The 25,815-nt window shown below is 40.0% G+C and overlaps 1 protein-coding gene and 1 long non-coding RNA gene across 2 annotated transcripts in view; both read right to left on the reverse strand.

Moving 5' to 3' along the window:
* Positions 1 to 1,434: 1,434 nt before the first annotated feature.
* On the reverse strand, positions 1,435 to 6,228 carry LOC122758465. The gene is made up of 3 exons (XR_006358151.1): positions 6,036 to 6,228; positions 2,995 to 3,050; positions 1,435 to 1,495 (listed from the first exon to the last, which is right to left on the reverse strand). It is a non-coding gene; the product is annotated as an uncharacterized LOC122758465 (long non-coding RNA).
* A 2,895-nt stretch (positions 6,229 to 9,123) lies between these two features.
* col27a1a (collagen, type XXVII, alpha 1a) overlaps positions 9,124 to 25,815 on the reverse strand; it is a 66,140-nt gene continuing 49,448 nt past the window's right edge. The window contains exons 28-60 of the mRNA XM_044012585.1: positions 24,821 to 24,874; positions 21,321 to 21,374; positions 20,977 to 21,021; positions 20,068 to 20,112; positions 19,819 to 19,872; positions 17,774 to 17,827; positions 17,389 to 17,442; positions 17,240 to 17,293; positions 17,112 to 17,165; positions 16,878 to 16,985; positions 16,724 to 16,777; positions 16,495 to 16,602; positions 16,304 to 16,357; positions 16,136 to 16,189; positions 15,480 to 15,536; positions 15,317 to 15,370; positions 15,180 to 15,233; positions 15,037 to 15,090; positions 14,632 to 14,685; positions 14,270 to 14,377; positions 13,845 to 13,952; positions 13,615 to 13,722; positions 13,469 to 13,522; positions 12,646 to 12,708; positions 12,498 to 12,551; positions 12,377 to 12,412; positions 12,229 to 12,246; positions 12,080 to 12,115; positions 11,948 to 11,974; positions 11,560 to 11,725; positions 11,358 to 11,467; positions 11,027 to 11,245; positions 9,124 to 10,930 (exon numbers count right to left, since the gene is read on the reverse strand). Coding sequence (XP_043868520.1) covers positions 10,784 to 10,930; positions 11,027 to 11,245; positions 11,358 to 11,467; positions 11,560 to 11,725; positions 11,948 to 11,974; positions 12,080 to 12,115; positions 12,229 to 12,246; positions 12,377 to 12,412; positions 12,498 to 12,551; positions 12,646 to 12,708; positions 13,469 to 13,522; positions 13,615 to 13,722; positions 13,845 to 13,952; positions 14,270 to 14,377; positions 14,632 to 14,685; positions 15,037 to 15,090; positions 15,180 to 15,233; positions 15,317 to 15,370; positions 15,480 to 15,536; positions 16,136 to 16,189; positions 16,304 to 16,357; positions 16,495 to 16,602; positions 16,724 to 16,777; positions 16,878 to 16,985; positions 17,112 to 17,165; positions 17,240 to 17,293; positions 17,389 to 17,442; positions 17,774 to 17,827; positions 19,819 to 19,872; positions 20,068 to 20,112; positions 20,977 to 21,021; positions 21,321 to 21,374; positions 24,821 to 24,874 — 2,373 coding nt within the window. The 3' untranslated portion in view covers positions 9,124 to 10,783. The remainder of the gene's footprint in view (positions 10,931 to 11,026; positions 11,246 to 11,357; positions 11,468 to 11,559; positions 11,726 to 11,947; positions 11,975 to 12,079; positions 12,116 to 12,228; positions 12,247 to 12,376; positions 12,413 to 12,497; positions 12,552 to 12,645; positions 12,709 to 13,468; positions 13,523 to 13,614; positions 13,723 to 13,844; positions 13,953 to 14,269; positions 14,378 to 14,631; positions 14,686 to 15,036; positions 15,091 to 15,179; positions 15,234 to 15,316; positions 15,371 to 15,479; positions 15,537 to 16,135; positions 16,190 to 16,303; positions 16,358 to 16,494; positions 16,603 to 16,723; positions 16,778 to 16,877; positions 16,986 to 17,111; positions 17,166 to 17,239; positions 17,294 to 17,388; positions 17,443 to 17,773; positions 17,828 to 19,818; positions 19,873 to 20,067; positions 20,113 to 20,976; positions 21,022 to 21,320; positions 21,375 to 24,820; positions 24,875 to 25,815) is intronic.

A 25,815-nucleotide genomic window follows, 5' to 3' on the forward strand; every position in this document is an offset into this window, starting at 1 on the left:
AGACACAAGTTTCATTTAGAGTGGATTATGTCATGCTTATGTAAGATGGTAATAGCTATTAAAAACATTATTTTCTACTTGGAATGGCTGTATTTATTTTAGCTCAGTTGAGGTAAATGTCTGACTAACATGTGCATTCAATTTGGAAATGCGACTCGTGAGTTATTGTCTTAATTCTTCTCATTCTATTTTTGCTTCATGGAGAGAAAAAGAAAATCCCAATTATCAATGCTATTGAATCACAACACAAACTACAAACTCACACTCACAACATATCAGTAAAGATCAGTGTAACAACTAACTGAGTAAATCATCGACAATTTGATAGTGGATGAATTGGTATTATTTGTGGTTTTGAACATTTATTCATTGTACTAACAGAAGTGCATATTAACGACTGATAAATATCTTAAAGCTGCAGTAAAGGCTCGATCTATAAATGGTTGATTGTTGACTTTCATCTGCAGGTTCAAAAAATCTCTCACATGCATATTATTGTGTTTAATGTCCCTGAAAATAACATTATACCTTACAAAGTGCAATTTACCAATGTTTATCAATTACTGCAAACAGCATGGATGTTTATACTGTATCTGGATAAACTAATCAATCACCGCCTCTGGTTGTGTTCACAACTATTCAGCGACTGAGGGCAGAGAGCTGGAGATGCAACTATGTTCTGACGTCAGCGTGCACAAGTCTTCCTCTGTGGATCAGGCGCTCTGAAGATGAGAGACCGCACGGTGCGTTTCTCTGCCGCGTGAAGAGTTTCGCGAGCGGACGCTCTTTTGACTGACGACGCGTCGATGGAAGTAAGTGACAAGTTTTCACATTTCTCTCTGCTGTGGAGTCTCTCAACATCCTGGAAGAGCGGATCATAAAATCAAGTGGAAAACCATGCGCTGTTCTGATGCATGGAGAGATGGCATGCGTGCTCCTCTTCACTCGACTTCTCCCCTTCTCGCACAGGCTCACGAGACCCTCCATTGTCTTGTTGTCTCTTTTTCTGTCGTATCTGTGCTACTGTGCACTCTTCCCCGTCTACACCATCATGCACAAGTCAGGTGATTTGACACCGAGCTGTCAGCGCATCCTGGTGGATGGAGCCAGACGGCGCCTCCAGAAATCCCTCACCTCTTGCGCGCTGCTGCTGGACGCGCGGCTGAGCAGCGCCAATGCGGCGAGCCTCAGAAGAAGCGACCAGCGACCTTTTTCCACTCTCAACAGCGCCAGGAACGACACGCACAGTCCCATTATCAGCGCAAGGTTTGCCAACAAAAAGTTGCCCAATGCTATCATAGTTGGTGTAAAGAAGGGAGGCACGAGAGCGGTGCTGGAGTTTATAAGAGTCCATCCGGACGTGCGCGCGGCTGGAACGGAGACGCACTTCTTTGACAGGAACTATGACAGAGGCCTGGATGCAAATCACTTACATTCTCATAGTCCTTCATGGTGAGCGCTTTGCTTGGTGACATCTTATCAGGAAAGGACGGGGCTGTAAAACAAAATCAATTTTCATTGCCGTCTCTTCCAATCTCTATTCTGTTTACAGGACCAACTCATACTCTTAGTTGTCTTCATTCTGTTTGTCTTAAGGAGAAAGAGAAAGAGAAAGTAGTGGTGTTTTTAAACAGCAGAGCAGTGAGACAGCCTCTGGAGTGCTGCCCTGTTTGAAGCAGCTGAAAGCAGCGCACAGCTGATCATGTAACACTCGTCAACAACCTATTTCACAACACTAACTTCTGATTCATAGCATGACGGCCTACGGAAAAAAACACATAACCCCCTCACACTTGCACTTGGTTTGCTTGTTTATTAAGAGATGTTGCTTTTCTTTAAGGATTCAAAGGCTTTATTGTCACATGCAAAAAAACATTACAAGTTGAAACTTCACCTCATTATTGCCCACCCTACATATACATTACTGTCATGGCTGGGTATAATTTTTCTGCTGTTAATGTGATATAATAAGAAGATGACATAATAAAGAGAGAAAGAAACCAAAAACTTAAATGGAGCATTGAATATGATAGTGCGGCATAAAACAATAATTTACTCTAATTATTAAAAGATTGAAGTGCAGAAGACTAAATATTATATGTATAGATTTAAAAATACATGTAATCGACAAAATTATATTTACTTACATCAAGTCACATAAAGCTACTTTCATTGTAAGCCTATTTATTTGTGTTAACGCAAAATGCGAGCATATTTATGAGCGATTACATTGTTTCACAACATGTGTGCAGCTTTATATCCCAATATATATCTTGTATATATCCTAAAGATATCAAGGTATTTAAAAGCCATATAGCCCAGCCTTACCTTTAAGATTGACAGAAATATTAATTTGATTTATATCGTGATATATATATATATATCGATATCAAAAACAAATTTAAAAAGTATATCGTAATAAGATTTTACCCCACATTGCCCAGCCCCACCTACAAGGATGAAAAGGGGACAGGAAACACTCTCTTTCTAAAATCACATTATACTGTATACCGTCATCCTGAATTACACTCAGTGTATACCATGAGGTCAAACCTATTTCATTTTGGTCTCTCTTAAAATACAATTTTAAAACGAACTATGTGCAACATTTTTGGTTAAAATACTGAATGAAAACATTTTACTTTAACCTGAATCAAATCTTAAAGCCACATTGATCAGTAAGTTTCAATGTCTTATAAACACAGCTGATGTCACGGTGTGACACAGCAGTTTACGTATAACTACAAATTAGTAATTTACTGGTTTGTGTGTATTGTCTAGCACTGAGCATATTGTTGGCACAACTTGAGCTTGATGGCGAATTAAAAATGGGAGAATGAAGATCATCCAGCCAAGTCTTTATCATGGCTTAGGAGAGCCAGCTGAGGGAGAGAACGGCAACAATTCAGGAGTAGTATTAATTAATACACTAGGGAGGGTCACACCTGAGCAACAATAAATAACTAAGCGAGAACAAAAGAAAATTTGCAGTACCTGTCATGCTGTCTGTAGAATAATCACCAGCATCTATGGAGTCTGGCAGTCTGCAGCTGAAGACAAAATCATTTTGTTAGTGAGGCAGCCTAAGATATCAGTTAAATTTCAGCCACACTTAATATAAAAGCTTGGCTTGTAAAAAATCAGAGAAACCAAAGTAAGATTTGCTCCTAATCCCAGCAGTACACACATACACAGATTATTATGCTTTTTGAATACAGGGCCTGCATTACTCACGCTGGCCAGTTCACTGAGCCCTAAGGATGCTCCATAAATAGCTTAAGAATGACTCTCTTCTGCTTCATTTACATCCACTCTGGCAAAGCCTCACTCCTGTCTGTGTGTGTCAGTGAGTGTGAGACCATGTGCCAGTGGCAGCCTAGCTCTCATGTTCAGACAGACAGGAGGAGGACAGAAAAACAGACAAACCATTGGAAGGAGAAGGCTTTCATTGGTAGACAAGTGGACTACTGTGGCTGTGATTAGCTACGCATCAGACAGTGATGGGACAGTGATAGGACAGTGGTGTCACTCACATACACGGTACAATGCACAAAACATTAACAACACACTTTCAGGACCACATTAATACAAAAGGAATCAGGGCTGCAATAATGGATAACAAAGCAAATATATCATCATCACTTGTAGCACATGTAGGAATGCCAATTGTTAAATATTGCACACAGGTCATCCAGAAATGTAGCATTAAGAGTAAAAGGACTTGCACTAACAAAAACATGAATTATTTGGGCCCCATGCTCATGTTCCTCAACCCTGACCTTTGTGTCTAATAATATGATGGCCTGCATTAAACAACTTCCTGCCATACCATACCTCCCGTGGCAGTGGAAGTAGAGAGACACTGCTGCTTCTCTTATACACAATGTTTCTCTGTGAAGATCAACAGTCACACATTTCTTTTGTATTGTTCTATTGGTACTATAAACTACAAAGTGATAGAAACATATATACTCAATTATATAATAAAGCAACACAATTTGTATACGGTGTTATATATTTCTAAACAAATATTTGAGGTGTCCCAAATTTGATTATTGATCCATTATCTCTAGTTTCAATCCTTATTTATAGCTCCCATAGTGTCAGATTGCAAACAAAGCCACAATGACACAGCTAATTCACCATCTCTGTTTTGTTCCAGCAACATGTCACACTGAAGAAAAACTAAAAACCAGACCTTTTTGGTGCTAATTAATCCTAAAAATATAAAAGGTCATGAAATATTTTCCCTGATGCAATGACAGACAATACAACTGGTAAAAAAAAGTAGAAGAGCAAAATATTCCTGCATAAATAGCATACAAGCGCTAAAATATTGCTCGCAATTATTGCGTCACAGAGCTTTCACATGCAAAGCAAAACCCTTCCTGTGTTAATAAGGAGGAAGGACTCAAAAAAAGCATGATACGACTAATAACCACTAAACATAAACATGTGATACAACTTCCCCCCCAAAATAAAATGTTCTCATAAAGAATTGATGGCGTTTAATCATGTGGTTCATTGTAAGTAACGCAGTGTGAGCTCCATTTGTACTGACCCCTCCAGCACCCTGTGGAAACAATGTAAGCAGCTGCAAACACTGACTTCCTTTTTTTCCTCACTTTGTTCTGCTGCTAGTAGGAACATGAGAAGCATGTCATAAACAGATCACTGGCAATTATTAATTAAAAAGACAACAATAACTGAAACAACACTCATATTTTATGGAAATTAAAACAGTAAAGCGTATGAGCTTTCTGTATTACCAAATAAGTAATTTATACCACACCTATCATTTACATCTTGGATTACTGAGGCAGGCTTACCATCTGGATGACACAGTACACAGCTGGGCTAGGACATTTTTTTTCTTTATAAAAAGGAGTCTAACCAAGGGCACTACAAACCTAAACACAGATATGCTACAGGACTAGTTTTACAGAGGAGCAGAAATAGTTAAAAACAAGCTATATTCACCAAACAATATCCAACAACACTCACTGTGTAGCAGAGCCAACAGTGCAGGGTCACCTACCACAGTCACACTCTTCACGCATGTCACAGAGAAGATGCGGGGAATAAAACAAATAAGAAACAATTTAAGTCCACATTTTGTGCAAAGAGTGCAGGGAGACGTCGCTGCAGCGGTTTGAAGCACGCTGAAAAACTGGCTCTGATCATTTCCGCTTTCTTGCACTCTATGACACTATGAATGACAAGTCAACAAGCCGACCCACCAACTGCAGCAATACCACAGCAACAACCAATGAGCTGAATATGGTTTACAACGGTAATGACAAGCAGCAGCAAATCTGTGCATGATACGCTTCTTACACTAATGTCACTCTTTGGACATTAGTGTAGGGAGGTTAGGTCATTTTGAATACGTTTCCATAATGAATTCAGTATTATTATTATTATTATTGTTATTGTTATTACAATAATTACTTTGATTTAGTCTCCATTGCAATGAAGATGCACACATTGTCTTACAATGTGCCATGTATATTTGCATTTACATCATGTGTAAATCTTTTCTATTATTCCCTTAGCCAACATTTAGCTTCTGCTCGTATTCACGATTTATTATTCAGTGTGCTATGTGAGTCACTATAACTTTCTCCTTTAAATAGTCTATCTCTTACGCGTTGGCAAAACACTATACTGTTCATGTTGTTGAATATGTCACTGCCGACTATTCAGCTTATTATCAAACTACTATACAAATGTAAACAGCAGCATATTCTTATATACGTGAACATCATAGCAAAATGTCAGATGACCTTAAGTGCCACGAAAACATAAATGCGTAGTCTCATTCTCAACCTATTGTTACCAAAACCACACAAGGCAGATGCAGCTAAGTAGTAGTTGCGGTACAGCAGAAATAATTCAACAACATAACAACAGCAGGCAATCCGTGTTGTTCCAGTTCATAGACAGGGCCCACACAGCAGCTACTCACATTCGTGTCTAACGTAGCCTACATGCTAGCTAGCGTTAGCTCGCTAAGATATCGTTAGTCGTTTTACCTTCCGTTGATGTCAACGGGCAGAGTCACGTCATCCCCCACGACGGAGTCCATTATAACGCTTCACTTATTGTGTGTTTACGACAGAAAACGGTGACATTTCACCAACCGGACGCAACGTAAACTTCGAAAAGCTGGGCGGAATTCAAAAGAGACCAGGCTACCGCCATCACGATATGGTAGACGTCACCACTGCGCACGTTGGAAACTGGTGCTGCTTTCAAGGCGTGTAAGGAAAGTTTCAATTTTTTAGGGAAAATCCTCCAGAATATCCCATAGAAAAATAAATAATAATTTAATGTATATCCAAAGCAACAAGAAGTATGCTCTATGGTTGTTTTAAGAATTGCATTTCATTCGACTGCTGGAATTTAATAGGACAGCTTACCACAATAATACTGTTTACAATATTGGACACATGCTATTTTCCAGTAACACGAAAGGCAGCACAACGCGAGACTGACACTATGACAAAGCGATTGGCCACAACAAACATAATGGGGAGGTTCATAACCAACGGATCAAAATAAGGCAGCTGGTATATTTTGTTTGATATTATAGTTTAGTGTAATATTTCTGACCTTTAAGGACAAGTGTTATGTACTTTTCTTTATTTGGGCATTTGTGTGCTTTTCTTTATTTGGGTATCCTTTGACACATGACATTTGTTATGGTCACACATCAGGACGACTACTGTTTAAAAGAGACACACGGAGACATTTGAATGAGAAACTTAGGCAGTTGACGTGTGTGACAGTCTCATCCAGATGTCACCTTATGTTATGTATAATGTGTATGTATGTGGTGAGCAGGGTGGTGGCTGTGTTGCCTGGTGGAGCTGCATAATTAACACTCGTTCCAGTGGATGGTTTAATTATAACATTTGGCAGAGATACAGTCAACAATAATAACTACAGTATGTGTATTATTACCACGCAAAGTTTGGGATTGGCCAGAAACCTTCTTGATGCAAATAAGCTGTCACACGGAATCAGTCCATAAGCCCATAGCGACACCGTGTGGTTTCACTGTTAATTTCAACAGGGTTCGAGTTTGTAATGTGATCCAACACATTATTATTAAGAGTTTAAGTTAAACACATACAACTGGATCAATAAAGGTTGGATCACCAGTTAAGACTGATCAATTCATTGTTGGCAAAATGTGTATGTAACTTATACGTAGCCTATAACTTTTCTTTTCTTACTTGTTCTTGAATGTGTTTTTTTATGATTGTTCCATAGGGCCTTGAATTGACTCTTCAGCCAAATAAGGTTTTTTGAATTCATTACTATCTTTAAGTCATTAATAATTTGATGGTGCGATGTGACAATGATCTGTCACATTTCAAATGTATGACAGTCAGTGTTGAATTGAAGCTCGATTATAGTGAAAAGCTCATTTCAATTGCTGTTTCTGAATTAATTCAATTAGACATTTTCCTCAAATCATTAAGCCTCATTACCAACACAGTAAGTTATTGTTATTTTTTACAGCAAGGGTTGTCAAACGTATGGCCCCAGCAGTGGATGAATTTGTGAAAATGTCACATTATGATTAGATAACTGTATTTTTCAGTTTCAGTTGTGACTAAATGTTTTGTGCCTTTTTGATCCACTGTGATCTGTAAGTCGTAATGCACATTGCACATTGTTCATAAATGTAAAAACAATGGCAACAATTTGGAGTCCTTGTTATTTAATGGTTATTGTGCTATTATTTTACATGTCCAGCCCTCTTGAGATCAAATTGCAATGTATGTGGCCCTGGAATTAAAACAAGTTTGACACCCCTGGTTTACAGTATATTGCCATCATACAGGCGATGGTCTCCATAAAGTCTTGGGTATTTGTGAAACTTCGATGTGACAGGGGACATTCACATTGCAGACAGAGCAGTAAGTGCAGGGTCAGCATGGGCAAAACAGCATTTTTCTTTTCCACAGGCCCACTAATAATAATAATTAATCTGGACATGTGCTCAACACATCCTCAACCCCTGCCAGTAAATCCTTTTATCCACTCTGAGCTTTGTGTGTGTTTGTGCTAAATCATGGTGGCTGCTGTTGCGATAGCTATAATAGAGCAGGACTTTATGTAACAATCCAGCAACCTTGAAATGAAAATGATTAAACATTATATGTTCGTTGGACTGCAAAACAAGTTTCCTTTGGTGTCCATAAAAATAATTGCTTTCATTAGGAAAAAGAACAGTTTCTTACCTGCTCTCTCAAATTAAAGATATGCAAATGCATCTTTAGAAATTCATTTGCTTATGTAAAAATTGCATAAGTGATAAAACGATTGTATTATATTATGCAGCACATATGATATGCAAGTCTAGCCACCCAAACAGCTGAAAATTAATCATCCACACCCAAAGTGAAAGTATTTATTGAACAATCGGACAATGCGCTAAGAATAAAGAGGGACAAAGGATTTAGGCCACTGTGGTCTTGTTTAGAGCTTGATGATTAAATATATTTGGCTGACATTTCAAAACAGATCTTAATTATAAAGGCAAAAAGGAGAACATCTTTGCTCCAAGTGATGTGTAAAAATGTGAGGTATTCTTATCTTGTTTTAATGTCTACAACAGATTTACAAAAAGAAGAATCAATTTTCACATGTTTGCATAATTCCTTAAAACACAAAGGATAGTATAGCACAGAGTCCTGGTACAGTACATGGTTGATTATCATAGAGGGAAAAAAAACATCATAAAGCCATATAACAAAAATTAAAAAAATAAAAGATAATTAACATTGCAATAAATTTGTTCTCTGGAGCCACAAATTTACACATAAAAAAAAAAAAATAAACTCCAAGACCAGTTGGGTAAACTGATATATAAAGATGTCATAAAGAGTAGTATTGCTTTTAACCAACAACAAAAAAATGTATTTGCTCAGTCGGCAACCACTTTAACAACATTAAATAACATTAAATTAGCAAGAGGGGAATCCACTGTATACAGCAAGATTTGCACAATTATACACACTTGTGTCCAGCTAGAACAAAGAAATGCTTACTTTATTAGAACCATCTCCATTAGTTGTGTTTCTAAACATATTACATACAGCTGTGGGGCTTTGTACAGAGATTTTAAAAAGAGCTTAAAAAATACTTCAAACCCTGTGATTTATGTTGGCTAGAAAAGGAGAATCTGTTTTATAGTTCACAGAGTTATTGCTAAAATATTTTCCTGCAGAATAAGCATCTAATGTTTGACTATTAGTATTATTATTATTATTACTATGGAGAACTGTATGGGTTTGTTTTTTTTAACCATTGAAGTGCATTATGGAAGCTATGGCAATATATGGACTTTTTTATTCTTCTAAGCAAGCATGCACAATAAACAAAAATAAACAACAATATTTTAGTTAAGTGGTGTAATTACAGCACTATGATTAGCACCTTAGATGATTTACTTAGCACCATGCAATAGAGAGAAGGTCGGGTTACAACAATGGGTTTTTATTTATATATAGATTCCTGGACCCACTCTTCTGGCTCAGTTCTCCTCATAGAATTGCCTTTACTGTACCTGTGGTCTATGTACTATGAGAAAGGAAGACAAAGATTCTCCTGGCCCCATGTGATGCCGAGTACATCATATCTTTTACTTTTTATTTTTTACATGTTGTAATTGTAAGCCTCCACAGACGTGGAGAAATGTAAATAAAACACTATTACAAAATAGAGCTCTATACTCTTAATTACATTTTCCTTCTGACCTCTGATCTCCATGACCGCATAAATTTCCCCCTTAATCATCAGTGGCATCTACTTCAATGGCGTACGAGTAATACGTATTTAATGCACCAACACTCTCCATATGGACGGTTTTGTGTGCATTTTTTGGTGGCGTCAGATGCAATTTACTGGCAGATGACTGATGAGTGTTTCTTGTTTTCCCACACTGGGGAGGAGTCTGAAATCTCCCATTTGGAGCTCTAGTGAACACAGATGTGATATCTGCTCCGTGAGCCTGCTGCTTAAAAAAGAATTCACGAGGGCAAGATCATGAGGAGATGAGCACCAAGGGTAAAGAGACTGGCACCCCTGAAAAATCCTTCCATATTAGTTTAAAATATCAAATTATATTCCCATTTTCTATTGCACTTGAAGATTACTTTTTTTTTTTTTTTTACATAAGATATACATGTATACAAGTTAATAATACATATACTTATATATGTACATTTAACTGATCCCAATTACTTTAATTCTTCTCTTCTGACAGAACGGAATTCCTGGTATTTCAAAAAAAAAAAAGTACAAACAGTATACAAACTGTATATAGTTACAAAAATAAGTTATTATAATGTTCACTGATTGACTTGGCCTTGATCTCCCTTCACTCAGCAATGTTCCAGAGAGAATGTGTGGCATCGAGCCGTATTTTCTTCTCCACTCCAAGCAGCAGTACGGGTGGAGATCCTTCTTGAAGAGCTTAAAGAAGCTTTTGCCATATTGAGAAGCCATTAGTGCAAGAACTTCCCTGCTCCTCCTTAGATTTTTGATGTACCCCCTGCTTCCCAATGCATCCTCCCTCTGTGTCTGCAGTCCCAAGAAGAATCTGGCAGAGTGAAGCAGGATCTGTTTGGGAGGAGGGATTCATTCTCGCTTGGGCAGTGTTTCGCCATGGAATGGACGAGACTGCTCCGATCGCCATGTCTGCATAAAGATGTCATTCAAGGGTGATGATCCGTCCCTCCGTGCTCAGAGGGTTGACACCGCAGCATCACAGGAAACACACGGGACCTACTTCTAGGTGGTAATGCGAGCCAGGAGTAGAGTTTGGGAGGTTGTAGATGTCAACCACAGGGAGTAGGGTGGGGTCCAGGGAGTGGAACACAAAATGCGTCTGATGCCAGCGACCATCTTTAATCTGAAATCCAGATAGATAATAAAATTAGGCAACATTACAATGTAGTCTGAAAGTTAATGATTAAAAACTAGAAGGCATTATAAATCTTATTCATACAGCGCAGGAGTCCTCTATGACGTCTGGCTCGAGCTCTCCTCCCAACTCAAACACTTCTCCGCTCCAAGCCTTGAATCTCACAGGGCCCTGGGCAACTGGCTGGTCCTCAGCTGATCTCCAAACCGATACGTTCAGGCAGTGGATGATGACGTGCTGCACGGCCTCTGAACTCAGCAGGTGCAGGAAGTTCATCTGGACACGACCGACACTGACTGTGGGCTGCTCAAACGGGAGGAAAACAATGCTAATTAACAACTTGGTTACGTGCTTGTGTGAAATATTTATCATTCTCTAAGTTTTACAATCTTGATGCCATCAGTGTCTTTAATACCTTGGTTACTGTTACTGGCTTCAGGCATGTCTGTCCACCTCCAGTAAAGTTGCAGGAGACTTCTATTGTATCTGACGAACAGCCCAGGTTGGGGTCAATCCAAAAAGTGCCTGGAAAATGTGAACACATATCAAGATCCTCAATCTACTTGTCACAAAACGACTCCGTTGTTGTCTTTGACACAACCAGCACACGTCCTCACCATCCTTCAACTTCAGTTCACAGCTGTGCAGGTCCCTGCAGATGCGGGCCGGGTTGTCCCGATTTCCCAGTGGGTTCTTCAGGCTCTGGATCAGGTTACTGAGGTAGTGGAGGGTCTTCGAGATCTCTGCCCCCTGGTCCATTGGCAGGTCCATCACTGGCTTATTCTGAGGGGACAGACACAGAGAAGTCAAGTCTGTATAGTTTTCAACAGATTAGGAATGCTGAAGACAAGCTGCACCTCTGCTAATCTCAGTCATGAGTGAAGTGTGTGAATTCACAGTCTGAATGTCTTATTTAAAATTCAAAATGTCTGGATACAATACAGGATATTTTAGGTACCTCCCCTTAATGATTTTAATGAAATGAGCAAACATAACATGTCTTACAAATGATGCCGGAATACTCGGGGGACCCTGAAAAGGAAATGGAGAGTTATTCAGACAATGAATCATCAAACTCAAACATGACTTCAAGTGTGTTTTGACATTTTCTTCAACCTATAAAGGTGGAAAACGTACTGGAAGTCCAGGGGGTCCACGAGGTCCAGCAGACCCCTAATTATAAAAAAACAAACATACAAGCTGGATGAGTAGATATACTAGTATCTCCAGTTAAATAAAAGTGATATGTCACAAAAAGCGATAGACAATAAGCAAAGCATACATACTCTTGGCCCTTGTAATCCCTGCAGAGAGAGTGAAAACAACATATTTTCAGTCTCAAGATATACTGTAGTCGATAAAGCAACTTTTTATATTGTAGTTAATGTAAATAGAGCATTAAAAGTGGAAGAAGAAGAGGACAAGAAAACTCACAGTCTCTCCACGATTACCCTTCTCTCCTCTGGGACCCTGTAAAGATACAAACATGTCAATAAGCTGAAGGACAACAGTGGGGAGGAATGTTGAGGCTTCTATTTATCTGTGTGGTACATACCAGCCGTCCACGGGGGCCACTAATTCCCACTGGACCAACCACTCCTGCTCTGCCCTATAGGAGAGAAACAGGTAGAAGAAAAGTTATGAATGAGTAGAAATGGTGTATTTTATCCATGTAATCTCCTCCACACACGAAGGCTTCTTACCATTGTGCCCTGTGGCCCCTTTGGTCCCCGTATGCCCTTTGGCCCAAAGTCTCCCGGAGGGCCCTGAAAACAGGAGAGATAAATGTGTAAACACTCATCATCATAGACTTCACACATTTAAAATTCTGATAAAAAAAAATCACTGTTGCAAAAATGTCTTTTCACAAATTCTCATTAGAAAATGTTTTGCAAATTAAAAAAAAGACAATATTTCCAGCTTCCCTGACAAACTTGGCTCTTTGTAGTGATTTCAGTAGAATACAAGAGATTTTTACCACCACACAACAAAGAGGCAGACGCACAATGGAGGCCATCATTTAAATCATACCACTACTGTTTATAATCGTGACTGTGGGGCTGTTCCAGAAAAGATCATGAGGAACAAATAATTGTCAAGAGATGTGATGTGGGGAGAGGTTTTACTGGCTTTCTTCGACGTGTACTGTAGACGTGGTGATGGGTGAGAGTTTGGAAAGACTTGAGGGGATTTCACTGAAGCTGTCACACAGAATAACTGTCTCTGGATAATTATGGATTAGCTTATGTTGAATCTTTCATCTGTCATATAAAAAACACATAATAACACAACACTACACCCACATTTCAAAACAGGACATGTATATGTATATACATATACATATATATATATATATATATATATACATATAAAAGTGTATTGCTACACTTTTAGAGATTAACTTGCTTTATTGAAAGATGCTATAGGTTTAATAACTTGAATTACTGTTCAGAAGTTGTTGATATGTGATTAACATGTGTGTTTGTGTGTGCACACAGGCTGCGTTTGGTGCTGAACACAACATACCCTTGGTCCAAAAACTCCCAGAATCCCCGGAAAACCGGATTCTCCTGTGTCACCCTGTACAAATAAGAATGCAGTCAAGAATCAAAGTCATAAGTCCCATGTCTTCATACTGTATATGTTGAAATCAAGTATGTAGCTCTGCTCACAGGTTGTCCTTTAGGTCCGAGGTCTCCCTGTGGCCCTGGCAACCCCATTCCACCTCTGAAGCCTCTTTTTCCCAAAGCACCACCCTGACCGCGAAGACCCTGCTCACCCTGGATTGAATACATGAACAAATGAGTATGACGATCATAACAGAATATGTTTCGCATGTAGACAACTTTTAGGGCAGTGGTGAGCCTGAATGTGCCTCCACCTTTCTACATTTCTCCGTTACCTTTAGCCCAAAGCCTCCCTGATCTCCTGGGAGTCCTGGGACGCCAATTTTACCACGTGAACCAGCTTTGCCAGGAAGACCAGTCTCCCCGTCATCACCGTGTTCTCCCTAGATACATATGGAGAAAATAAGATGAAGAAAATTACTATTTTAGAATGACAAACTTTTGAAGACCAGAGGAGCAAGAGAAGGAGAGGAAGACGCAAAGGAAAGAAGGAAGTGATAGAACATAATGGATGCCAACTGCTGTACCAAAGTACCAAAAACAAACAAAAAGAGAACAAACAAGATGACGAAAAAGGTTTTTGTCCTGATAATGGATGAGAAATAGGAAAATATAATACTTTAATAGCCAACTTTGGGGAAAAACAATGTTTAAAAAAAGAACAACAATGAACAATTATCAGTTTCCTTGTTTGTCTCACCAGCATGCCTGGACTGCCATCCTTCCCTGGGATTCCATCTGGCCCCGGCACACCCTCCAGCCCCTCTCGACCCACCACACCTCTGGGACCAGGAGGACCACCACCACCCTGAAGAGAAAAAAGCAGCCTTATCAAACGTCTATGCAGAAGAGAGGCTGCACTAGCTTCTTCATTCATCTGTCTTTACTTTAAATTTGCAAGCTTGTAAAATGTCTGCTGTCTTATTTAATCTATTCATGACTCCCCCTCCACCCATGCATCCTCTCCAAGTATCCCTGTTCTGCATAAAATACTATAAAGACTGATGAAACCATCTGTCCTACTTGAAGAAGGTGTGGATGTCTGAAGAAACGTTGACTTACCTCGGTTCCTCTGTTTCCTTTTTGTCCTGTCTGACCCTTTTTGCCTTTCTGACCCTTTAGAAAAAGAAAAGGTGTCAAATTGGTTATTGTTGTCCACTGCGATTGTTTATCAGTGCAAATAATATACAGTGGAACTTTAACATTGGCAGAATTTAACAGCTTTCAAAACTCACATGTCACCCAATGAAGGAAAGAAAAGCATTTACATCCAGCTCAGCATTAAAATATAGGAAAAATAACATCTTCCCTGTTAAATTCCTCTCTATAAAACCATATTTTCAGCTCTCATGAAAGACTGCAATAACAGCTGAGGATTTAGAGCGTATATAATACAGCTTTTAAGTGAGATCAATCAAAGATTATCTAAATGTGCACACAAAGCACAAACTGTTTTGACTTCCTTACTTGATCTCCTTTGGCTCCTTTGTGTCCTTGTTGACCATGAGGTCCGGGATGTCCCTGAAATCAATGTTTATATGTGAATGAAAGCATTTCACCATCAAAAGTCTGAAGACATGTACATGGAAATTACAACTCTGGACACTCACAGGTTGTCCAGAAGCTCCAGCTCTGCCTCTCTCTCCATCCACTCCAATCTGACCCTGAGACAGAGTGACACAATATTGACCTCACAGACTCTAATACTGCATGAAAAGTAAAGAATCAGTGTAGTGAAGGGACTTACTTTGTACCCCGTATCTCCCGATTCCCCCCTCTCTCCTCTGTCACCTGGAGTACCCTGATGAAACATGAAATATATGAGTAAAACTGCGCATTATTTGATTTCTGTAACTATGCACCAGGCAAACAGAAACAGAATGAAGGAAGGAAAGTCAGGTGTGACTTACTATGTCACCTGGAGGACCAGGAGGACCCTCAACTTTTCCATCATCCCCCTGCTCACCCTGCAAATGAAATTCAGAATGGCAAAGGATTTAAATATGCTTAACTCCTAAAATGTTATCTTTTAGATGCATGTGTTAAATTAAATGCCAAATTTAGTAACTTAAAAGCTACAAGTCGATTTGCATCCAAATCCTGACATTACAAAGGTAGAGTATGTGGCTGTTGTGAACAGACTGAGGACATGACTTAAATGCGCAGTAACAAAAGATGCACTTTGATGATGATGGGAACAGTGTTGGATCATGGGAAATGTCGTCCTGTTGTCCTGTTTGGTTCCCTTGTCCATTTGTGTTTTACAGTAAAAGCTTTGGCAGCAGAACATGCAGCAAATGGTGAATAACGAGTAGTTGTGATCCATAAGCAACAAATACCCATGATAAAACAAAAGACTGGCCGACTCGTACAGAATATTTCCTTCCTCAATATGATGTTTCACTTGCCCCGAAAGTTCGAGCAAAGACAGTAAAGCGCATGACATGATAAATGGTCCGTTACCTTGAATATAAAAGTATGTATTTCTGTAGATTTTGTTTGTGGAAACATTTTGGCTAATGTTAGTACACTACTCATCAAAATTATATAACATTAGTCGATGTACCTTTTCACCTTTTGATCCTGGAGGCCCCATGGGCCCCGATGTTCCCTGGTGGCCCTGCAAAGACAGATACAAGAAATTCTTGAGTGCAATGACAAAAAACAAAGCAAAACAAAATAATAATAATAATAATATACATCCAGACACCTACTCATGATGACTTAATCTTACCTCATAACCTGCGATACCGGTTTCACCCTGTTGGCCCATTCGACCAGGTGCTCCCTAAAATGAGTAAATGATGCATCATCAGTCATCCATATGTTTAAAACATTAGACGAGGATGTTTAACTCAATATGTAAAGAGCCTTTGATTCCAAAAATGATTGGTAAATATCTCTATCATTATTGTTGTACTTTACCACATGTCCAATAGTTCCTCTGGAGCCCTTTGGTCCAACAAAGCCCGGCGGTCCGGTCTTTCCCATTTGCCCTGTGACCCCAAGGTGACCTTGAAGACCTTTAGCGCCCTGAACACACCCAAGGAATAACCATACTGCATTTAGGTGCTTCTGTTCTGTACATCAATGTGTATGATTTGTGGAGAATGAAGGATTAAAAGTAACATCAGACAGGATCTGACAGTCATACCTTTGACCCTAGTCTGCCTCTTTCACCAATTTTGCCAGATTTTCCTTCTTGACCCTACAGAGTGAAAACAGTTCAGATAATTTGTTTGAGAGTGTGTGTGTGTGTGTGTGTGTGTGTGTGTGTGTGAATCTCAACAGAAGGTCAGGTGACTCACTCTGACGCCAGTGAGTCCAGGACTTCCAGGTGGGCCCTCCTTTCCCTTTAATCCAGTTTCACCTTTTTCTCCATTATCGCCCTCCTGACCCACATCACCTTTGTCACCCTGAGAACACAAACGATTTTTTAAAAGCTTAACACTTAAAATATTATATGTAAAAAGCAAGTCAAAGTTGTTGTCGCCATAGCCAAACAATAGAACATCAATGATGCTTTGGAACAAACTGCTCACCTTGGTTCCATCAGGACCAGCTGGACCAGCCTCTCCCTCTAGGCCTGGTTCTCCCTGTAAACAGACACGAGTTGATGGAGTTAATTAAGATTACACAATATTTCATCGAGGAATGCTGATGAGCTTACCCGTTGTCCTATTAGTCCCTGTTCTCCAATGTTCCCAGCAGGGCCAATGGATCCCTGACACACACACACAGAGTGTAAATTTACATCCAGCAACAAAAAAAAACCCCAAACAACAACCTAAGAAAAAATGCTGTAATATATTGTCTCACCTTCTCGCCTGTTTCGCCTGACAATCCTGGCTCTCCAACTTTGCCTGGAGGACCCTGATCATGTAAAACAATGGGGAGAGAAAAACGTTAAAAGATTTTTGGCAAGATTAAGGACTAATGAGACGTCTGACGATTTCTCATTACGTGTCTGTCATGAGACGGGAGAAACAAAGAGACAAGGGGGACACCTTTGTCATGTGGGGGAATTAGTTTAATTGGACACAGTGGATCAATCAGAGAGCATTAGACAGAGAGGTTGAACAATAAATGTGACATATTTAATAACTGAGTCTTCAGTGATCTCATGCGTGTGGACAACAGGACATATCCCTATGCATGTGTGTGACTGTGACCAATGTGTGTGTGTGTTTGCAGAGTCTCTTACCGTTTGGCCTATTTCTCCCAACAGTCCTAGAGTCCCTGGTGGCCCAGGTGGTCCCTATATGCAACAAGGCATCAGAAGATACTTGAGTGATTAAAAGACGAAGTCTGTTTCCATACATGTAAACACCAGCTCTCTGTTAGTGTAAAGAAACAGAGGTTTCTGGCTATGTTTAGTTATGGATGAGCCAACGGCAGATGAATGAGTGAACCATCTGCACACAGTTTGACTTTGAATGTAATGTGTCATTAATTTACGCTTGAAAAACAGCGAAATATTGCCATAAATCCTTCATAATCTGAGTGCATGTGAATAATGGTTGCTCCCCGGTTGACTTGCATCCACTCCAAACAATAGTAATCACATAACAAAAGTCACCTGTGTGGTGTTTAATTCATGTTGCTGGTGAATGGCCCAAAGAATGTTAGGAACAGGGCTCAGAGCTGAGATGTCTATCACAGAAAACAGCTTTGAAGCACATGGGGAATTCATTTAAAACTACACTTTCCCCCCATAACATTTAAGAGTAAACAAATGTCTATTACATTCAAACCATTGTCAAATGAGTTCACACAACGCTGATTAAGCCTAACAGCTCCACACAACTCTCTCTCTGTGCCTCTCAGTATAGCAGTGTTTAGATGTCATGTTGCCTGGCAACATACAGTACACTGTATTTTAGGCCAAAACAGCTGAAGTGCTTCTTGCGCTACTAAAGGGAGAGAGTATGACTGAATTTTTTTTCCTTTTGCATATCTGTCTTGACTAATGCAAACTCAGTCAGCAAATGTTCTAGTGCAAGTTCAATCAGGGAGATTACTCAGCAGCATGCTTTGATCCTGTCAAAGACGTAAATTGCACAATCAGCTGATTAACTATCTGTTCAAATAGTGCTACAAACATGGCTGCCTCATCAGCCGATCATCACACAAACATGTCGTTTTTCTGCCATTGTTCTCTCAGTCCACAAAGTCTCCATCTAATCCATCTGTTCATCTTTCATCTGTCTCTTGGGTCTCCAACCACCTCTAACACTCTAGCTTTCATATCCCCCCCATTCGTGTCCGAGAGCTGAAGACTCTTAAATTACTACCAGCACATTATTGTGTTTAATCTGTGATAAATTTATTTTTCATTCACTGGTCTCTCCTGGGGCTACACGGTGGGCACTCTTAACTTTGCAGCAAGAAGATCCAGGATCGCGACCGTGCATGTTCTCCCCGTGTGTGCGTGGGTTTACTCTAGTTTCCTCCCACAGTCCAAAAACATGCAATATGGGGATTAGGTAAATTGGACACTCTAAATGTGTGAAAGTGAGAGTGGGTGTTTGTCTCTATGTGTCCAGGATGTTCCCCGCCTATCGCCCTATGTCAGCTGAGTTTGGCCCAGTACCCCCTGTGACCCTCATGTGGAGGATAAAGATGTAGAGGATGGATGGACACACACCCATTAGATGTTAGGCCAGAAATTCACATTGAGGAAACATAAAGCATTCACCAATGCTTCATTTGCACAAATGGCAATAAAAATGGCTCCCTGATAAAAAAGTTTGTAAGGAAACTCAAAATGAAACACTTTTTACTCCTCGATTTCTGCTCAGTCTCTCTCTTTCTCTCTCACTGCCCATGAAAACTTTTACTTACAATTTAGCATTTCTTCCTTTTAGAAGAAGCATCTTGTGCTTTCAGTTCACTGTCCTGACACCACAGAACAGATGTGTGAATGATTATTGAGAATTCCCTTGCTGCTCCACAGGAAACATTTATTACTGACAAATACATATTTTTAATAAGCACTAATATATGCCTCATTAACTACTTCCCGTTTGTGATATTCTGGAGCTAACAGGACTGGGCAGAGAGAACCAGTTTGCCGTTTGTTGCCAGAGAGAGAGAGAGTGGGAAAGACAGGCTAGTAAGTCTATGGAAAAGTTTGATTATGGAGATTTATGAGAGAGAGCAAAGAGGAATGGTAATGGTAAAAGAGACAGAAGCAAAAGAGATTGCGATATATAAAGACACAAAAATGAAGATGGAGATAAATCGTACCGGCTCGCCTGCTATTCCCTTGTCCCCTGGAGGTCCCGAGGGCCCTGCGATTCCCTGGAGACAGAAAGGTCGGTGAATTCAGAATGCACAACCGCATTCAGTTTCAGCATTTTCACTGTGTAATGCATTATGGGTTGTTTACAAAATACACCTCTAAAAGAGGATAGGTGTATGTGTGTATCACTATAGTATGTAGGTCTTTTCAGTAGTATATGATACATGTATTATTTCATGTAGGAGGGAACTCACAGGAAAACCTTTAGGCCCAGTTTCCCCTGCCTCTCCAATCTTCCCCTGCAGGTGCAAAAGAAAAACAATGATTAGACAGGATCAATGAAATGAAGGTTAATTAGTGAAGGATCTGTGCTTTTAAACTCAGAGGGTATACCTGATGTCTGTATTTCTATAGTGTTTTTCTAGTCTTGACCACCATTGAGAGCTTTACATTGCCATTTATACAGCACATCTATGTGCAGCACATTTTTCTATCAGAAAAGACGACTCGCTCTACCACTGACCTACTGTCGGAGTTAATTAACACAAATCACAGAAGGTATTTGTGTGGTATTGATCTTTAACATGATCTTTATGTACATATGCAGTACAGTGCAAAAGTCTTAGCAATTAGACTTTAGCAATGCTATAATTTACCATACAATATAATTACTTCTCAATTTGGACACATCCAGAAAATACGGTAAACATGTATGCGGACAGACAACAACTAAGCTGGTGGGGCCCTAAGACTTTAGCACAGTACTGTATGTTTTAATAAAATGTTATATCTTTCATTTTATTTCACTTTCCCCCAAAGTGAGTATTGGGTACAATAGATTTTTCTATGAATGAAAATGAGTATTTTTCAATGCCGTTGATGGTCAGAACATTTTCACAAGTGGAATTTTAATTGCAGGCTGAGTAAATATTCTTATATTTCCCCAGTGAGCTGTGAAAACAACACTTTGATGTAAATCTGGCAGAAACCTTGGGGGGGGGTTCTCTTCTAATGTTGTTTCTGACTGTGCACCGCCGCTCTGCTGCTATCATGTCGGTCTACTAAATCATGCTGATGCCTTGCCTCTCCAGAGGAACATAAGCAGCAGAATATATATGACAGGAAGAGGAGGAAAAGCATAAAGGTTCCCAAGTGTACTTTACCTGTGGTCCAGGGAAACCTAATTTTCCTGGAGGACCATCAAGACCCTGTGGAGAGAGAGAAGGATGAGAGAGAGCTGTGTGTTGAGAGAAATGTCAGTTTACAGTATATTTTGTCTGCCTTTGGAGTAGAGGAAGAAGATGTGTAGCTTGCTATGTTTGGTGCGTAAGTTTTCAGTTTTCCCTCTTGAGAATTTATTACATATGCAAGAGGAAATATCTAATGATACTTTATGATATTTTGTGCTCATTGTTCACGTGTCTGCGCAGTGTCATATCACGAATGACGTTTTATACATCAACGACAACATTTTGATGAACTCGCAGAATCAAATCAGGCTTCTTACCTCCATGCCCTTTAACCCTGTCTCTCCTGTTGGACCATCAGGCCCCATCGCTCCCTGAAACACAAGACAGTTGTCTTTTCACCAACAGAGGTCACTGTAATACAGCCAGACATCCTCACCATACCGTAAATAAACATCAACAGCACCCACATGTGACAGACCGTGTGACACTACCTGTAACACGCACTTTTTAGGGAAAATAGGGAAAGATGTTGCGTAGAAAAGTGAAGGTGTGCATACAGCGGCAGGGAAATCTAGTGATGTATTTTAGTTTAGTTTCATTTAGTAGGATCTCGATTATATTAGGCAACTCTTTCTGGGGTTCACGTTTGACATAGAAGAAACAATACAAACCATATAATAATACAAAAGGAAATTACAGAAACGCGTAGAATGCCATCATTGAATCATACAACTGGAATGATAATACAAATGACACAGGCTAGTTATTCTTTATCCAAGCACAAAAGTACATAATAACCAAAACTATAAGTCGATCAAAATTGGAAATATAGATGAAAGATAATCAAAGCCTGCACAGTAGAGCAAAACCAAAACTGATCATCACACAAGGCCTATATTTACATATAGTGCATGTCTATCACAAGTTCATAAATAATGTTTCTCTTATTTGGGATAACTTACATCATCTCAACACTAGAACCTGGGTAAAAAAAAGTTTAGGTGCACACAGATACAAACTGCTCACACCTAAACACACACACACACACACACTCCCTGTCAGAACAGTCAGTTTAGACTACATGGACGCAAATGTCAAACAAAATCAATCTAAAGCGCTTAAAGGCCTGCTACTCCAGTGAGCAGTGATAATAAATTGGGAGTCATGCAGGGGAAGCAGTACAGTGCATCTGTTCAGCACCTGCAGACACACACACGTTTCTCATCTGTGCTGAGGAAGATGTTATCACTGACACTGAGGAGGAGGAGGAGATCCTCAACAGCTCATCATTTATGACACTCCGTTATCAATCTTAGCTACCAGTGACTTTGACAGTGACAAATAACAAGTAGTGTGTAAATGGGCACAGTGGGGAGTTTTCCCTGTGGAGAACACCTCCACTGGAAGTGCTATAAGCCTATTATACATAGAGCTGGATGAACAGCACTCATTAACATTCCTGTCTGGGCTACCTACTACCCACTGGTTATGTTTACATAGTCTGATTAGTCGATGTGTAGGGAAAATATTTCACCCCATTGGGCCAAGGAAAAACACTCAAATATCCTGCTTCGAAGCCAATTAATCACGCTGAGTTACTTTCAATTTGTAACTGACCCTCTTTTCAAGCAAAGACAGAAAAAAAAACCAGAAGCAGGAATTCAAAACAATCAAAGACATTTTACTCAAACAGGCTCAATAATAACCAGCAACTGCTGAGTGGGAGAAATGATGAGCTTGAGATGCGCCGCAATATGGAAAACATTAGCACATAGGCGAGATGGGGAGTTATTTCGTTAGAAAGGATGATTAGTCAGAGTGGTGATTCCTCATGGCTGACATCCACGAGTTTGATGCAAATCAAACACAGACAGAGACAAAAGAACCCGCTTTCCAGATAGAGTAATGCCAACTTGGAGTTTTGTCATTAATATTTAGTAAACAATCTAGTTCCATGTTTCCATGAGAGCAAGCCAACTGTTTGTGTTTGTGTCCTCTGCCTCGCGCTAAGTAGCTAATATGTGAAAGACATGCGGTTGTAAGTTGTGTTTCATTTCATTCTGAGATGTGTTATTCAAGTAGGATGTGAAATTGAGTTGACATTGTCTGATAGGTAACATGATCACCACAGATGTTAAATTGCCTCTCCTAACCTAAACAGCATGTGGTTTCGATGTTGGTAGACAATTCAGGACCTCTTCAATAAATAACTGAGTTTATTTCGATGTATTTACGACACTGAGCAACGATAAATAGTGTTTGTTTGGGTGCCAGGTGAGTGTGTGTCTGTGGCTGCAATAAGAAAGCTGCCTCTGTATCTTTTGGCCTGCTTCACTCAGGTTTCTAAGCTTGGACTACTCCAAGAAGGTCGTGAAGCAGCAGACAGATTTACTGGCAGTGGAAAGTGCTGACATTGGTATTAATTGAAAACACAGCTGGAGACATGAGCATGTGTCCAGGCCAACCACAGCGAGGCCCATCTCCTATGGATGCCTTCGATAGAGAAGCTTTTTTATCCCACTTTCCAGCTGGATCACTGGCCTACAGTGATAAAAGATACCTTTTGAAAAAAGGTCAGAATGATTTGTATTCCACAAGAAAGCGAGTCACCCGGGGGAATTACATCGCCATCGTTTACTGTATCACACATCGTTGCTTCAGCCACAGCCTTCACTGTTATCATTAGTTAGTGTGATAAACTTCTCTTTGAATCCACTTTAATAACCTCTCTGGAGTGAGAAGTCAAGAAACGATTGGCTATAAGGGGCCAAATTTTATGAACAACATTACTTATCTGCTCTAAAGTTTCTGTTGGTGTACAGCTATTGTCCTATTGTTCCCATGGGACACAATTTAACTTTTAGTGAGAGTGTAGAACTGTACTGGCATCTGTACCTGCAGTACATTCATTTTATCTTAGGCTGACACTGTTTACTCCGTCAATTTTAGGAGTGACAGTGAGCGACACAAATGGAAAGACGTAAGTGACAACTCAAAGTTTCTGGGATATGGCTTATATATCATCATGTTCGCTATCATATTAGCGCTGAAAGTGAAACTGTAAGTGTAGTACAGTACAGGTACAATCTCTTTAAAACGCTGTAAGCTTTCAGAATATGTCTATATCAGACGTTGACTACTTGTAATATGGATTAAAATGAGATATTTAGTTTAACACATTACTATAAGTCAGTGTTAAAGATGTAAACACTGCTATCCTGGCTTACATGAATGCTGCTTTATGAGACTGGAGCTTTCACCTCCCCAAAGAAGCGAGTCCTCAACTTTTTTTAATCCTGCCCCAAATCGCGTTTCTCCCAGTTCAGCAAATCCCTCTCCCAACACAGCTTACACAAAAGACGGGTCACATTTTCCACACCTAATGTCATGCAGTAAGATTGAAGACGGGTCTTTTGTAAAAGTTATTATTGTTCCACTTTTTTAAGAATGAAAAATGACCTGTTTGTTTAACACCACTGGGGCTCTTTTTCCAGCAGTTATAATAAGCACTGACTTCTGAAAAAAGGATAAAATAGAGACTCATTCTTTGACTGTGTACTCGAGAGCATGTTATGTAAGCGCTCATGTCCATTAAGCACATGTGTCAGTACAGAGGCAGTCACTTCATTATGTTCCCCCAGTCCACTTTTTCCAGTAGCTCAACATCAGCAGTAGCATAAGGGCTCACACAGAGCAGCACCAAATCAGAAGAGTGATGTGCATCTGCACAAGTTTATGATTCGCTCTTAAAGCTGGGAACTACAATAAACTGAGTGCAGGGCACCAGTCAACACCTAAGCTACAAAAACAACCTTACCCTCAAGCCTTTGGGTCCTCTGGTACCGTCTGGCCCGATCACTCCAGGGGGGCCCTGGTAAACAAAAGAAAAAAGGTGGATGAAGGAAAAAAGGTGAACGGGGACAGAATAAATGAGGATAAAACAAAGGTTTACACTGACAGAGCACAGAGGCCCCTGGTTGTTGACCCATGGGGGGAGTGGGGGGGGAGCCTGACCTTAGGAAGACACTATGGGGATTGTTGTTAAATCTGTCACTCACGCCAATTAAAGCGCCTGCTCTGGAATCCTGTTCTGCTGCACCTCTGAGCTGGTATTGATGTTTGTTTTGGTGGCTCTACGGCCCCCTCCTTTCACCAGCGGCAAGGACCCGGTGAGGGGGAACGAGAGGGGTAGCAGAGGCAACGTCTAATTGGTTATAGGTGTTGGGCTTTTGACTGACAGGAAGGTAATGCAGGTTCAGCAGGAGGCTGCCACGTCTTATAATACTCTGAGAAAGCGTCATGTGCTCAAAGCAGACACTGTCTACCGAAAATATCCTCCGTAAACAGAAAGCTACGCAGAGCTGCTCAAAATCAGAATCTTGTTTTTATTGCCAAGTATGTATCTAAAACTGCAGTGTGTGATTTTGGAATATAAACACATATCTGTTACATTCAAACCATGGTCAAAAAAGTTCACACAATGCTGATTAGGCCTATCAGCTCCAAGACAGATGAAGACGACGGCCATATTGCGCTAGTAGAATGAGATGACTGCAAACAGGTTGGAGTATGGCCCAGAAAAGGTTTAAAAACGTGAATTCTACTGCTCTGGTCTTTTGACAGAATAAATGCTTCTTGCCTTCACCACTACCTGCACTGCTGATGTATACACACAAACGAGAACATGCGTGCAGTGCCGTACAACGCAGATAAGCAGGGAGTATGTGTATTTGTTGTGTGTGGGATGATGGAGATCAGAACCATTTAAAATGAAATAAAACATTTTTTAAAGCTCATACAGCACTTGTTCAA

The sequence above is a fragment of the Solea senegalensis genome, linkage group LG21, assembly GCF_019176455.1.
Source record: "Solea senegalensis isolate Sse05_10M linkage group LG21, IFAPA_SoseM_1, whole genome shotgun sequence".
Taxonomy (NCBI): domain Eukaryota; kingdom Metazoa; phylum Chordata; class Actinopteri; order Pleuronectiformes; family Soleidae; genus Solea; species Solea senegalensis.